A 15081-nucleotide genomic window follows, 5' to 3' on the forward strand; every position below is an offset into this window, starting at 1 on the left:
TTTAAATCTGCCTAAATGAGCAATGTCATTTTGTATCAGAGAGGAAGAAACGTGTGTGAAATTTTTTCTAGAAGCTGCTTATTCATTTGTGTATTCACAGTGTGTATTTTGTGTAAACTGCAGATTGAGGTTTATGCTTTAACTCTTTCCTAATGAACACAGAGTGGTTACAGTAATTGTTTAATGGTATTGTTTAAAGTGTCTTAGATAAGGGGGGAGAGAGATACCTGCAGATATGTTACCAAGGTTGTAAGCAGAGAACAACTTTTGGAGTGTGTGTGCAAATTGCAGTTATGTTTAGATTCTTGAATGGTTGGATGAAATGGGGGAGGATGAGATTTCACCCCTCCCATATCCAAGAATCTGCTGATGTCTCTGCTGATTCTCCAGAGAGGAGGGGGCGGTTCCTGCTCTCTACTTATTCGGCTCCAGCCACACATCAAAGAGAGAGAGAGACTGAGTGTTAGAGAGAGATTGTGTGAATAGATAAGGTTGCTGCTAAGAGCAGCTGCAGACACTCAGTGCAGTTCAGCATTTTTGCTTAGACTCCATTTAGCTCTGTATATAGTTTGTATGATAGTTATAGATAGAATAAAAGTAATTATTCTACAGAGCTGCTCTCCGCGTCGTTTATGCTCTGCTATACTCTGCTATACTCTGCTGTGCGACGATTGTCTTCTTGTGGAAGTGAATCTGGTGCTCACAACTCTAAGCTGTGAGTCCACAGCACTTTGACTTGTTCCTGTGCAGAACGTGGTCTCTGGAAGTGCTGCCCAGCTCGCCTAGCCCAGTTGGGGCTGAAGTGTGTGAGTCCAGTTGGTGGCAACTGCTCAAGGGCGATGCTGACAGGCATTAGGGATCCAATGTATGACTGTATATACAAATATCTAGGTTTCATATTGGCAGATTATTGCAGCTATAAAGAAAGATGTTTGTTTGGTGGAATCTCTCAGGCTGTTCTGCTTAGGTTCATTTAACTTTAGCCCCACTGGAGAAATGACAGCAAGGTGGTATTTAACTAACACACACACACACACACACACACACACACAACTGTTGACTTCACATAAATCTGTAGACTGTGAGGCTTCAGCCACAGATGTTTTCAATGCCATTTTGTCTAGAAACAATAGTCAGGCTGTGGAGCCGCTGGCAAAGGAGAAGACTAGGGTTCTGGTTATGAGAGTGGTTGTGTAGAAGAGGAACCTTCAGCAGCTGCAGCATTTTTTTGATGTGTGTTTACCAAAGTTCTCTTTTTTATTTTTTGATGTGTGCTTACGAAAGTTCTCATGTTTTACACAGCTGTGACCATTATGGTAGTTACAACCTCCTTTTCTTACAGATGGCCACTCTAGTTTTTGGGGGGAGGGGGGAGGAGGAGACACATCTTGAAAGATCCAGATCTGCCTCTGACAGCAGAGGTACAACATAGCCACAAGGGCTAAGGGACCCCTGACCTTTAAGTCCAGTCGTGACCAACTCTGGGGTTGCGGGGCTAATCTCGCTTTATTGGCCAAGGGAGCCGGCGTACAGGTTCTGGGTCATGTGGCCAGCATGACTAAGCCGATTCTGGCGAACCAGAGCAGCGCACGGAAACGCCGTTTACCTTCCCGCCGGAGCGGTACCTATTTATCTACTTGAACTTTGACGTGCTTTCGAACTGCTAGGTTGGCAGGAGCTGGGACTGAACAATGGGAACTCACCCCATCACAGGGATTCGAACCGCCGACCTTCTGATCAGCAAGTCCTAGGCTCTGTGGTTTAGACCACATCGCCACCTGCATCCTCTCAGCCATAAGGGCTAGTAGCCACTGAAAGCCTTGTCCTCCATGAGTGTGTCCAATCTGCATTTAAAGCCATCAAAGTTGGCGGCTACCACTGCCTCCTGTGGCAGTGAGTTCCATAGTTTAGCATTGCACTGCGTGAAGCAGTTTATCTGCTCTGCATTTTCAAATACTCAGCTTCCTTGGCTGTCCATGGGCTCCAGTGTGTGAGAGGGGTGTCTACTCACTTTCTCAATGCCATGTGTAATTTTATAAACTTCTATTATGTCACCTCTCCCTTTAAACAGTCGCAAATGCTGCAACCTTCCCACATAGAGGAGTCACTCCACCCCAATCTGTTTGGTTGTGCTTTTCTGAACTGAGCAAATAGCATTACCGAACCCAGTGAAAGCCAAAAGTGATCTAGTTTTCTCTCTCTCTTTTTGAAACGATTTTTATTTTACAAATGTAAATTAATTACAATATCAAATACATAGCCATAAAATGAGATTTCTCTGAACCTCCAGACTCCCCTCCCCCCAATCCCATTCATGGGTCCTATTGTCAACATTTACAAGAGGAATAAATGGAGGCAGTGAGAGATTTTACTTTCTTGAGCTCCATGATCACTGCAGATGGTGACAGCAGCCATGAAAATATAAGACGCCTGCTTCTTGGGAGAAAAGCAACGACAAACCTAGACAGCATCTTAAAAAGCAGAGACATCACCTTGCCAACAAAGGTTCGTATAGTTAAAGCTATGGTTTTCCCAGTAGTGATGTATGGAAGTGAGAGCTGGACCATAAAAAAGGCTGATCGCCGAAGAATTGATGCTTTTGAATTATGGTGCTGGAGGAGACTCTTGAGAGTCCCATGGATGGCAAGAAGATCAAACCTCTCCCTTCTTAAGGAAATCAGCCCTGAGTGCTCACTGGAAGGACAGATCCTGAAGCTGAGACTCCAATACTTTGGCCACCTCATGAGAAGAGAAGACTCCCTGGAAAAGACCCCGGTGTTGGGAAAGATGGAGGGCACAAGAGAAGGGGACGACAGAGGACGAGATGGTTGGACAGTGTTCTCGAAGCTACAAACATGAGTCTGACCAAACTGCGGGAGGCAGTGGAAGACAGGAGTGCCTGGCGTGCTCTGGTCCATGGGGTCACGAAGAGTCGGACACGACTAAACAACAACAAATTATTTCATAGTCCGTAGTATTTGTTACATTACAAGCGAGTTTAAAATCCTGCTAATGTTTTCATCTGCTTACAGATGTGGTCTCCTAAATAAATTATAAATTTATCCCATTCTTTCTTGAATTTCTTGTCTTTTTGGTCTCAGAGTTTTCCGGTCAGTTTTGTCATTTCAGCCTAGGCTAACAGCTTAGTTTGCCATTTCTCTTCTTTCTGTCTCTGGGCTAGTAGCATCCGTGCTGCTGTTGTCGCATACATAAAGAGTCTTTTCTGTTCCAAAAGAATGTTGGTACTTATAATTCGTAACAGAAAGGCTTCTGGTGATATAGTTAACCTCTGAGGAGAACGCAGCTAAGGATAGCTCAGTTGGTAGACCACAAGACTCTTATTCTCAGGGTTGTGGGTTTGAGCCCCACCTTGGGCAAAAAACAAGCAAACTCCTACATTGCAGGGGGTTGGACTAGATGATCCGTGTGGTCCCTTCCAATATTGCAAGTATATATGAAAGCACATGATCTCCTGCAAGCTGATTTTGCAAAATATGACTGCAGCATAGTAGGGAAAAAGGGAAGTGGCTTGCGAGGCACTTCCAGCGCTGCTCAACTGTGCATCACAGAGTATGTGCACATCAAAGGGAAGAAGAGTGTTGCAGAGCCATGTTGCAGCCTCCCTCCAAGATCTTCATTCCAGGGACTGCACACATCTTGAGGGACACAGGACACTGGACCACAGGGCTAGGTGCTCCTTCATCATGAGGCTCTCTTTCAACATCCTCTTTATCGGTTGGTGTCTCAGATGAAAGGGTGAAGGAACTGAGGGTTGTGCAACGGCCGGGTGGAAGGACCAGAGACCCAGTTGTGGTTCCTGCTGCTCAGCTGTATTGCCGCTAATGCAATCATCTCATTTCCAGGATTCCTGCTGGCTGGACAGTGGCAGATCTCTGTAGGTGAGTCTCTTTGGGTGATAAATATGAACATGGGGCCAAGGGGAGATGGATGGGGGCAGAATGGGAGCAAACTGTAATGATTTCCCCCACAACCAAATCTGATTTCCTGACATCTACATGATAACCACAGAGGCCTTCCAAACGTTCTCTGATCTATACAAATATTAAATGTACAGAAACATCCCATCCCTATTTCTTTCTCTCTCTTTTTTGGTCAAAATGTACATTTATTAATTTTTAATTAGGTGTTTTTCAAAAAAAAAATAATTTTTATTTGATTATACAAAAAATAAAATTGTAACAATCCAAATGCATATTGATATACTGTACAGTGGAACCTCGGTTGTCGAACGCTTCAGAAGTTGAACGTTTCAGCTTTCAAACGACAACCTGGAAGTGAATAGTTCCATTTTCAAACATGCCTCAGAAGTCAAACAGCTTCCAAGGCATGTTTCTCCCATTTTTTCAATGGATTTTGCCGACTGGCAATTGCGCGTTTTGGAAGTCGAACGGTCTTCCAGAATGGATTACCTCTGGCTACTCTGAATCTCGAGACTTCTCCCCACCCGCTCCATGGGTCCTGTTGTCCACATTTACAACTGCATATTATTTCACAATCTATATTTTATACCAATCCATGTTATCCATGGTATGAACCCCATCCCTATTTCTTTGCCTTTAGACAATCTACACACAAAATGCAATTCCCCAGGGTAACCTTAGACTGAGCAACTAGACATGATGGCAACCTTCTCCCTGCACGGCCAGAGGCAGGATACCTGTGAATAACAGTTGCTAAGAATCTCAAGTGTGGAGAATGCTCTGCTGCTCTCAGTCCTGCTCTTGGACTCCCCACAGACATCTGGTTGGCCCCTGGGGGAACTTGCATGACAAAGCTCAAGTAGATGCAGTAGAAGAGAGTGCCTTCTACCACTCATTCTGATAGGCCAATGAGGCGGCCATTACAGAGGACAGTCCTCTCTTTGAAAAGCTGTCCAAGTTAAGTTTTTAAAACCATAAGGAAGGAAAGCAGGAGGGGGTCTTGAAGTTGCCCACCCACCATGAGCAGCTGAACAGTGGAATGAGCAGACACACGGCTCACCTGACCACAGTCTTCCCCACTAGGGTGGAAATAATGCATTTTCATTTAAAAATTAGTAATTACTGTCGTGCCTTGGTTCTCGAATGTGGTAAAGTCAGGGCCTTCTTTTGTCTTCCTCTTTGGTGAGACTTTTGTAGATGATCCATCTTCCTAATCTGCATTTTCATTTAAAAATTAGTAATTATTTATAAATGTGGATCTTTACATACAAATTAACATATGGTAAAGTCAGGGCCTTCTTTTGTCTTCCTCTTTGGTGATCCATCTTCCAAATGTCACCTTTGTTCTCCTGTTTCGGTCCAGGACAATCTTACCCTAAACCTTCCATCTCAGCGGTTTCCACAAATGTGGTCAGCCTGGGGGAAAATATCATTTTACAGTGTGCAAGTGATTACCGTCAAGATGCAAACTACCGTCTGCACAAAGATCCACCAAGTCTTTATTCAGCATATTGGAAGTGGGAGTGGGGTGCAGTTGTATTTCAGATTGCCAATGCAAGAGCTTCAGATGGCGGAACCTATACGTGTAGCTATTGCTTAAGTTATGATCGACAGTGCTCATTTCATAGTGATCCTGTCCAAGTCTTCATAAAAGGTGAGTCTGGCTTAGCCTTTTTATGCTATTTTCACAACTGACATGTAAGGGGAGGGAAGAGAGAGAGAGACATTATGCTGGCCATCAGGCAATGGCTTTTTCTGCCTGCCTCATCCCTCCCTCCAGCCCTAGCAGCCTTTTCCAGATCATGACTTTAAGAACAGCAGAAGCAGCTGGGAAGAGAGAACTATCTGACTTAAACAGCTATCTGACTTTTAGAAGATAGCTGAAGGCAGCCCTGTTTAAAGAAGTTTTTAATGTTTGATGTTTTAATGTGTTTTTAACATTCTGTTGGGAGCTGCCCAGAGTGGTAGGAAACCTAGCCAGATGGGCGGGATATTAAAAAAAAAAATGTTTATGTTGTTTTTGTTGTTTTTGCTTGTTTGTTGTTGTTATCAAGAGTTCTCCACTAGTACTAGATATTACAGAAATGACGTGATCTTTGTTCATTCTGGTATTGCGAATGCCATAAATTCAACAAAATCTCTTAACCAGGGCTTTTCTTTGAGGGGGCAAAAAGGTGCCAGTACTGGGTGCCCTTAAGTACCTCCAGGAAAAAGCACTGAGAGTCTTAAATAAAAATTGCAATCACACAGTTAGATACACTTGATATTCAGTGTAGATGCAGATAAGACCAATGATCCCAAATACTTGGTTCTTAACTCTTTCTACAGCATTCATTGAAATAGGCAGCAGAAATGTAGAGTAACTCAGCTTATAAGATTTCCTGGATCTGCCACACTGAACTGCAGCAAACAGTAACTCTTCTCAGGAACCCGTCTCCCACCTAGCCTGGCCAATGATGGGTGTTGCAGGCGTGTGGAAGGTGCCAGGTCACCCATCTCTAAACTGAAGTTGTAAACAAAAAAAATTAGAAGCATCAAGATCTTATGAACCTTTACCCTCCGATCCATCCTCGGGATTTTGCATTCTCCCAGAACATGCAAACCTCTCCCATATGACAGACTGTTGCCTGGGACTGATTTGAGAAGGCTGAACTGCCTCTTTGAAATCTCACCCTTGTTCTCTTCCATGTGCAGGAAAGCTGCATCCCAAGCCTTCCATCGCAGTGAATTCAGTTGAAACGCTTGCCGAAAAGGGGAATGTCAAAATCAGCTGCAAGGCAGAAGACAACTTACCAAGGCTGTTCTCTTTGTATATAGAAGTGGGTGCAGATAGGCAGCAGAGAAATCTGACAGAGAAAACAGCAACAAAGGAGGCTGTGTTTGCCTTTGACAATGCCCAAGAATTCCAAGGGGGTCTCTACCAATGTAGATATTGCTACATAACAGACTTCGTTGAACTGTGCTCAGATTTCAGTGACAGCCGACGCATCAACAGAATAAGTAAGGTTCAACATACATCCTCCTATTGTCACAAAAGGGTCTAAAATGGGAGTGTTCTGCATTTTCAACATCTGTACATCCAGTGGAGAATTTGCATAGAATAAAATATTCCAGATTGGCTGGGATTGAAGGAGGGAGTGTGGTGTGCATGGCTCTGAGAGCCAGTGTGGTGTAGTGGTTAAGAGAGGTAGACTCGTAATCTGGGGAACCAGGTTCGTGTCTCCGCTCCTCCACATGCAGCTGCTGGGTGACCTTGGGCCAGTCACACTTATCTGAAGTCTCTCAGCCCCACTCACCTCACAGAGTGTTTGTTGTGGGGAAGGAAGGGAAAGGAGAATGTTAGCTGCTTTGAGACTCTTTCGGATAGTGATAAAGTGGGATATCAAATCCAAACTCTTCTTCTTCTTCTCTTGGAATCTTCTGAAGAAAGCTGCAGGAAGGTGTTTGTAGAATTTGTAGTGTTAAAACGGAAAGGGGTCAAACCATCGCAAGAGGTGTTGAAATTTTGGCAGGTTGGATAGTTACAATGGAATGGTCTCGGTGGTGGAGTGCACATTTTTATTCTTATTTATTTATGATTATTACTTTGGATAGATAGATAGATAGATAGATAGATAGATAGATAGATAGATAGATGATAGATGATAGATAGATAGATAGATAGATAGATAGATAGATAGATAGATATAGATAGATAGATGATAGATAGATAGATAGATATAGATAGATGATAGATGATAGATAGATAGATAGATAGATAGATAGATAGATAGATAGATAGATAGATGATAGACAGACAGATGCAGACTATGAAGGAATCTTTGTCCTTCCAGATGTTACTGGGTCCTAGCAAGTGTGGCCAATGGCATCTAGGTCCGTAACATCTGGAGGGCCAATAATTCTCTACAACTACTCTAGACATTTTTAACTAAAGAAAAAACAATAGCAGTCCCTATGTATAACCATTTTTTCATAAGCAAAGAGCCATTCTAAGCATTTTTTAAATTATTTGTTAAAAGTCCGTTTGTTTTCCCTGTTTGTTTGTTTGTTTGTTTGTTTGTTTGTTTGTTTACTGAATTTATATACTGCCCTATACCCAGAGGCGATTCACAGAAAAGATCACAATATATAAAAATAAAAACAATAACCCAATAACCCCCACCCACCCCTCAAAAGAGCCACATTTTAAAAGGGCATAGTTCTAGTTTGCAGATATTTCTGCTGATCTGATCAAAAGCAGCAGAGTGTGTGGAAGAATATCAAGCCACTTCCCTCCATACCATTCTCACAGTGTTTTATTTGCACCCAGATCCCAGCCTGTCTAAACCCTCCATCAAAGTGCTACCCGACGAACATATTTCCCCAGGACAGAATATCACCATCGAGTGCCAGGGGCCAGAAAAGGGTCTCAGCTTCTCCCTCTACAAATCCGGGGAACTGATAACATCGCAGGTGACGGAGTCAGAGAGAAACAGAGCCGAGTTCCCTTTCTTCAACGTGGGGTTGGAAGATGAAGGGAACTACACCTGCCAATATCACCGCTGGGGAAATCCCTTTGCCTGGTCAGAGCCAAGTAATGCCACGGAGCTGGTTGTAAGAGGTGAGAAGATTGGTTGGGTACTTGTCTTTCCCCTGCCGTCCAAGTCTCGCTCCCTGTTGTGGAGGAGGCAGGAGCTTCAAGGGGCCTGAGACTCACACTGCAAGGGAGGAGGGGAAGCAGATTCTTAGTCTCTGTCTGCACGACTTCTTCAAAAGCAGGAGAAAAGTTTCCTATTTTGCAGTGATACAGTTGCAGATGTTCCACCTTCCGCATTTCAGCTCTCTTTCTTCTCCAGGAGAGCTTTCTCCAAAGCCTTCCATCTTTGTGAGGCCCAGTCCTCTTGTTATCCCAGGGCATCTCTGCTGTGCAGCTGGCCTTCCCTGATAAGAGTCACATCCCACCTGTGTTCTTTGTCAACTAATCTCCTGAGTAATGGCATACAGTGTACCTCGGGTTAAGTACTTAATTCATTCTGGAGGTCCGTTCTTAACCTGAAACTGAAGAGAGGTACTATTTCTGGGTTAGTGGAGTCTGTAACCTGAAGCGTATGTAACCTGAAGCGTATGTAACCAGAGGTACCATTTGTATATTGATGTTAAGCAAATGCTTAACAACAGGACTGCACAAGGTGCCCTGACTATAAAATTGGAGAAATCGAGAGATATATAGCCGCACCGGCAGCATATCTCTTCTTTCTCGTATCTAGAAATGCAAGAAGGGCCTTTACACTTGCCAGAAGCGCAGCTCTTCCCTCGCCGGTCCTGAATGGAGCCTTTAGAAAAGTCCCCTATGCCCAGAGACTCTGCACCTGTCCATTGGGAGAGATAGGAAGCCCAGAACACTTATTCTTTAAATGTCCCTTTTACAAAGAGGCACGCAGTAAGTTCATTGATCCCCTACTGGTGAGGCTCGCCGACCTCCCACAAAAGCAGAAATTTGATTTGACCTTTTGCTGTTAGGCAAAGTCCAGAAGAAGACCTGGATGGTCGCCAGATTCTGAGTGCATATCTGTAGACGCAGACAATCGCCCAACTCAAAATAGTCCGGCATGAAAATTCCCAAACTCGGTTCCATGGGTGACTCTGAGTCAACTCCCTGGGGTAGTTTATTGTTGCACATTGTGACTAAATTTATTGTTGTACATTGTTTTAATTGTCTGTTTTAACCATATTTGCACATCAGTTTCTAATGCTGTGAGTGTCCTCTATTTCAGAGCCTTCTACTCTGCAGCCTCTTATAGTTGTTTTAACTGCAAATCTTTTAGTTCTCATGCTCTTACAGTTGTTTTAACTGCATGTTTTTATTTGTTTTTAGTTTTTATCTTTTTTAATTATCAGTTTTTATCCATCCATTATCCGTGTTTAATCTTGTATTTTATTCAGATGTTTTATCCTATGCTTGTTTCTTTGTCCTTATTTGCTCCAACAGTTATCAGTTAAAAACAACAACCCTAACTGCTATTTTATTTATATGTTTGTTTGTTTTTTTATCCTGGTCTGTGACCGTAATAAAGTTTATTAATTCATTCAGAGGTACCACTGTATTGAAGAACACTGGGCTTGTGAGCATTAAATGCCTGTTTGCAGATAGTAAACTCAGTCCTTTACAGCAGAATGCAGCAGACACAACTGTGGTTGAAATAGTAACATCAAAGGTTTTATTTATAAAGCAAATAACAAAACAACAAGACAACTCTCATATCCATCTTCTTCAGCAGAGGAGCAGAGAGAGAGGAGAGAGGGAGGAGACATTTAAATAATTCCCATACTCATACATCAATTAAGTAATTAAAGGCAACCCGCAACATTATGCAATGTGAGAATGAGACATTACAATACTAACACCCTCCCCCTTTTCATGGTAACATTGCCTTATCATCTAGTACATCTGTAACATCTGTACATATAGACCCAGTTGTTGTTTATTTACAACCTTCAACAACAAATCTGCAGATATTTATTAAATCTGGGTTGGGGCTGGTATGAGGGAGCTTTCATCCTGAAGGGATGATCAGTGCCTGTATGGACCTTAGACTGAATTTTGCTTTCCTGCTCAGCCTGCTACAATTTGCGTGTTTTGTGTCAGCCAGCTAGATAAGATAGTTTTGTTATTTTCTTGGCTTCTGAGCAGTCCTGAATTGTGTAATCATGTGAAGTTTTTGCTTTTAACAAAATATTGTTTTTAAAAACAACGGGTTTTCTTATGAGAACTGACTTTGGATCGAGTTACTGAGCCTCCCAGCTGACCCCCAGGCAGTGCTGAACCTGACCTTCTGCTCTCTTCAGCCAGGACCATCCAACCAATCCATTGGTCAATGAAATTCCAAGCCCACATTATGGACCAGTAATTCTGAACGGAACACCCAGCAAGTGACCAATCACAAACTGACCACTTTTGGATGCTCCTGCAGTGACATAAAAAACTGAAACGCAACATGTATCCCTGCCATCCTATTAGTGGAGCTGTCAGTTGGTCCACTGCTTGCAGACTTAGTATGCTTTGTATCATCTCTCTGGCTCTAGTCAGAAGGAAAAGGCAAGTGGAGTAGATTAGAAGACTGCTTCCATTGGCAGGTAGATCCAGCAGGCTGTTCTTATGTTCTTAGAAATCAGAAGTAAGTCCCACTGAACTCAATGGGGCTAAGTATGCTGAGGGCCGCAGCCTTGAGACCATCTCCCTCCCCACCCTGCCTTCATCACAACCAACAATTGAGTAGTAACTCTTCTCTGTCTCACTCTGCAGCAAACACTTTTACATCCATGGAGATCATCATCCGCCTGGGCGTTGCTGGCTTGGTCCTGCTTTCCTTGGTGCTGATCGTGGCTGAGTTCATGTGCAGCAGGCAAGGCTGAGAAGCTCTGACTCAACTCAGTTCCACAAGTCAAGACCCTTCCTTGAGGCATCCGAGACAAGCAAAGCCACAGGAATCCCATAGAGACTGGTTTCATTTCTTGTTCATCTGAAGGCCAAATTTCTATTCTGTGATATCAGCAAGGAATCTTTTCGGAAGGGGCTGGGGTAGGGTGAGAATACTGGAGGCTTCTGTTTTCTGTGCTTTTTTTGAGCTTTTTTTACAAAGATTGGACAGGGCCTTCTTAAGCATACCCCCCCCCCATTTCCCAGAGTTGTTGGCCTCCTTTTTTTAGGGAGGGAAGACCAGCAGCAGCAGAGGGAGCCTCTTGGGACGGGACGGCGCTGCCCGTGCCATGCCCAGCTTTGTGGGGCTGGAGGAGGTGGGCAACGGCTGGGGCTCCTCCGGCAGGGAAGAGGCGGAGGCTGGATGAGGCACCTCCCAGCTCAGCTGGTCGCTTGGTGCTGCGGTGGCCATGGCAGGCGGAGGCTCTGGGTGCAGCACTGCATGGTGGAGGTGGGTGAGGGTGATGAGCGGGCCGGGGGAGCCAGCCCTGTGGAGATCCGTGGCCCCTGATGCCTGGCTCAAAGACAGCTAACAGGAGAGGCACTGCCTGTGCCTGCGCCTCAACCCATTGGGTGAGTGAGCACGCCGAGTGAGCGGGCCTGCCCTGAGCGAGCAAGGGTGTGTGCGGCTGAGCGTTGGCTGGGTTTTTTCCCTTTTAGCCTTCTGGCACTCTGCAGAATTTGGCGCCTACAGGCTAAAAGGGGAAAAAATGAGCTGACGCTCGGCGGAAGCTGTGCATGCACCTTCGCTCACTCAGCGTGCTCGTTCAGTGTTCCCGGGACTCTCACCTGGCACCCTCCAAACCTTGGTGCCCTGGCACCCCGCACCACTAACATCTATGGGTAAGACGGCCCTGAGTCTGGAAATGAAATGAAATACAGTGGTACCTCGGGTTAAGTACTTAATTCGCTCCGGAGGTCCGTTCTTAACCAGAAACTGTTCTTAACCTGAAGCACCACTTTGCTAATGGGGCCTCCCGCTGCTGCTGCGCCGCTTGAGCACAATTTCTGTTCTTATCCTGAAGCAAAGTTCTTAACCCGAGGTACTATTTCTGGGTCAGCGGAGTCTGTAACCTGAAGCGTATGTAACCCGAGGTACCAATGTATTCCAAGTTTAATTGGCAAAGGCCGGGGACAAGGTTTATTTTTTGTCATAAACAGTTTATCGTGTAGCTGGTGTATGTGACCATGTGGAAGGGTGTACAAGGGGAAGGAGTGTCCTTCCAGACGCCCTAGCGTGCCCTGGCAGACTTGCTACACTTGCTGCCGCAATGGCAAAAACTTGTGAAGAAAGAAAAAAGAGGGTAGAAATTCCTCTGCTGTCCTGAATTTGGGGATGTAACCCCCCCACCCCCAATTTTTTAATGCATTCTAGAAATTGTGGATGGGAAATCCAAATGAATCTTTGGGTTAGTAAAAGGTTATTTTAACAAAATGCAAACCATGCCCCCCTAGTAAGAAGCACGGGCAACAGACAAATATCTCACATTGTTGGAGAAGTGCTCAGATCCAGGCATGGCTTCCTCATGCCTTTCACAAGGACCAACCAACCACCGTTTCAATACAGTCTGTTTGGATGAGCTCCTCTAAGCGGGGGCAATAAAAAGATAGGAGGAGAAACGTGGGAGGTGAAGGAACAAATCTGTCTTTAAACATTTCACACCCAACAGAGATCAGATTGATGAATGGGCCAAATATCTGCTGTGGGAGGGCTGAGCTGTTCTACAACAGGGATGGGATGAGAATAAGCACTGGTGCCTTGAATCTGAACATTGCCCAAGTCATGTGCAGGCAATCTAGCTGTGGACATGCCCTGCATTCATCTGCAGAAGGTCTTGCATATATATATGGTTTAGTGCTAGGAGATAATTTCATTTGTGAAGGGACAGAAGCTTCTCTCAGCCTCTGCCAAGGAAGATATGTCTATGGTGAGAAGTGCAGGCCTAGAAAGCACAAAACATGCAGAAAACTGCTTGTTTCCCTACAACTCATCAGAATAATTCTGGGCAGATCACTTTCAAGTATGATCTTCTGGGAGTCCTCTCTTATTAATAATTTAGATAAAACCACATGTTCGTATGAGATTATGATGTAGTGCATCCCTTTCAGTTCTTATTTTTTAATTTTTTGAAAATAAATTTTCATTGGTTTTACAATTTCAAATTCAACAATTATTTTTGATCCAAAAGAAAAAAGAGAAAAAAAGAGAAATGCAAAATATCCAACATGGAATATAAGAACTAAAATAAAAAATATAAGAAATAAATTTTTAAAAAACAAAAATAATCTTTTCAGAGGTTCTCTTTAACCTCCTGACTTGCCTCCATTTCCTTTCCTAGTTCATTGAAAATATATATATATATATATATATATATATATATATATATATATATATATTCTGCATAATTATACTTAAACCTCTTTTTTCTTATGCTTGTTATTTTATCTGAATTACATACCAACAGTTTTCATTGTTTCAGTTCAAATTTCCTTCCGTAAACTTTACCTTATTTTAACTATTTGCAAGTGTTTACCAGTGGTAGGCAACCTAAGGCCCGGGGACCCAATCGCCTTCTCAATCCGACTCATGGATGGTGCGGGAATCAGCGTGTTTTTACATGAGTAGAATGTCCCCTTTTATTTAAAACGCATCTCTGGATTATTTGTGGGGCATTGGAATTCGTTCATTGTTTTTTTCAAAATATAGTCCGGCCCACCACATGGTCTGAGGGATGGTGGAAAAGGGCTGCTGACCCCTGGTTTAGTCAAAGCCTGCCAATGTTTCTACTTGTTTACAATATTTTTGTACATATGCTAAGGTTACCAGACGTCCTCATTTCCTGGGGACAGTCCCCGGGTTTACAAATCAGTCCCCTTACAAAATCCATCTATTTAATAGGAAGTTGAACAGTGTCCCTGGACTCATTGGAAAAAATCTGGTAACATTAACATATCCAATAAATGCATTTATTGTGTTAAGTTCTTATTTAATCCAAGGGCACCTCTTGATTTTCTGGTGTTTATGTAAATAATATTGCATATGTATGTAATAATATTAGATTAATTATGGGAAATTTATATTTGGTAAATGTGTAGGTCAGTATAATATATGAATTAAGGTATGTGTTGGGTTGGGGAGGGGAGGGAGTCTGCTTGGAATGTTGGAAGTGAGTGGTGATTGGCTCGGAGTTTGCAAAGGAGTTTGAAAGCAGATGGGAGAAGTTTAGAGAGTCACCTGAGTTTGGAGTTGAGTTGCACTTGGAGCGAGAGTTGGATGTGGACATGGAGAGAGTATTTGGATAGTAGCGAGGCTGGTTTGGTAGAGTAGGGTCGCTATTGTTGTAAAAAATCACTATACTCCATGCACATATTGCGATACATGTAGATAAATACATCTCACTCACAGAAATAGATAGCCATTTCTATAAATTCCACCATTCACTCATGAACCCCATTTTATACAACCTGAAGTATTATTCCTATGAAATCCCAAGCCATTAATTTACATTACAGACAGCGCCTCCACAGGCCACCAGCGTTACAGCATCCCGGTCATTTGACAGCGCTAACAAGCTAAGTAGGCTTTTCTGTCAACGCTGTGGGGTGCCCAGTTGAAAGAGGAAGGTATTGATTTATGCCAGATAAGCTCTATCACTGTTTCTCCTATGCAATAAATGGAAACAC

General features: G+C 43.5%; 1 protein-coding gene across 2 annotated transcripts in view; it reads left to right on the plus strand.

Annotated features, from left to right (window-relative positions):
• The first annotated feature begins 2968 nt into the window (after nt 1-2968).
• LOC309517668 (immunoglobulin superfamily member 1-like) overlaps nt 2969-15081 on the plus strand; it is a 31368-nt gene continuing 19255 nt past the window's right edge. Inside the window, exons 1-5 of one of the 2 annotated variants that reach the window (XM_082197039.1) lie at nt 2969-3735; nt 3864-3899; nt 5305-5595; nt 6636-6941; nt 8251-8541. In XM_082197039.1, coding sequence (XP_082053165.1) covers nt 3573-3735; nt 3864-3899; nt 5305-5595; nt 6636-6941; nt 8251-8541 — 1087 coding nt within the window. In that variant the 5' untranslated portion in view covers nt 2969-3572. The remainder of the gene's footprint in view (nt 3736-3863; nt 3900-5304; nt 5596-6635; nt 6942-8250; nt 8542-15081) is intronic. The other variant, XM_082197040.1, reaches the window with a different exon arrangement.

Source organism: Podarcis vaucheri, assembly GCF_965113315.1.
Source record: "Podarcis vaucheri genome assembly, chromosome: 13".
NCBI lineage: Eukaryota > Metazoa > Chordata > Lepidosauria > Squamata > Lacertidae > Podarcis > Podarcis vaucheri.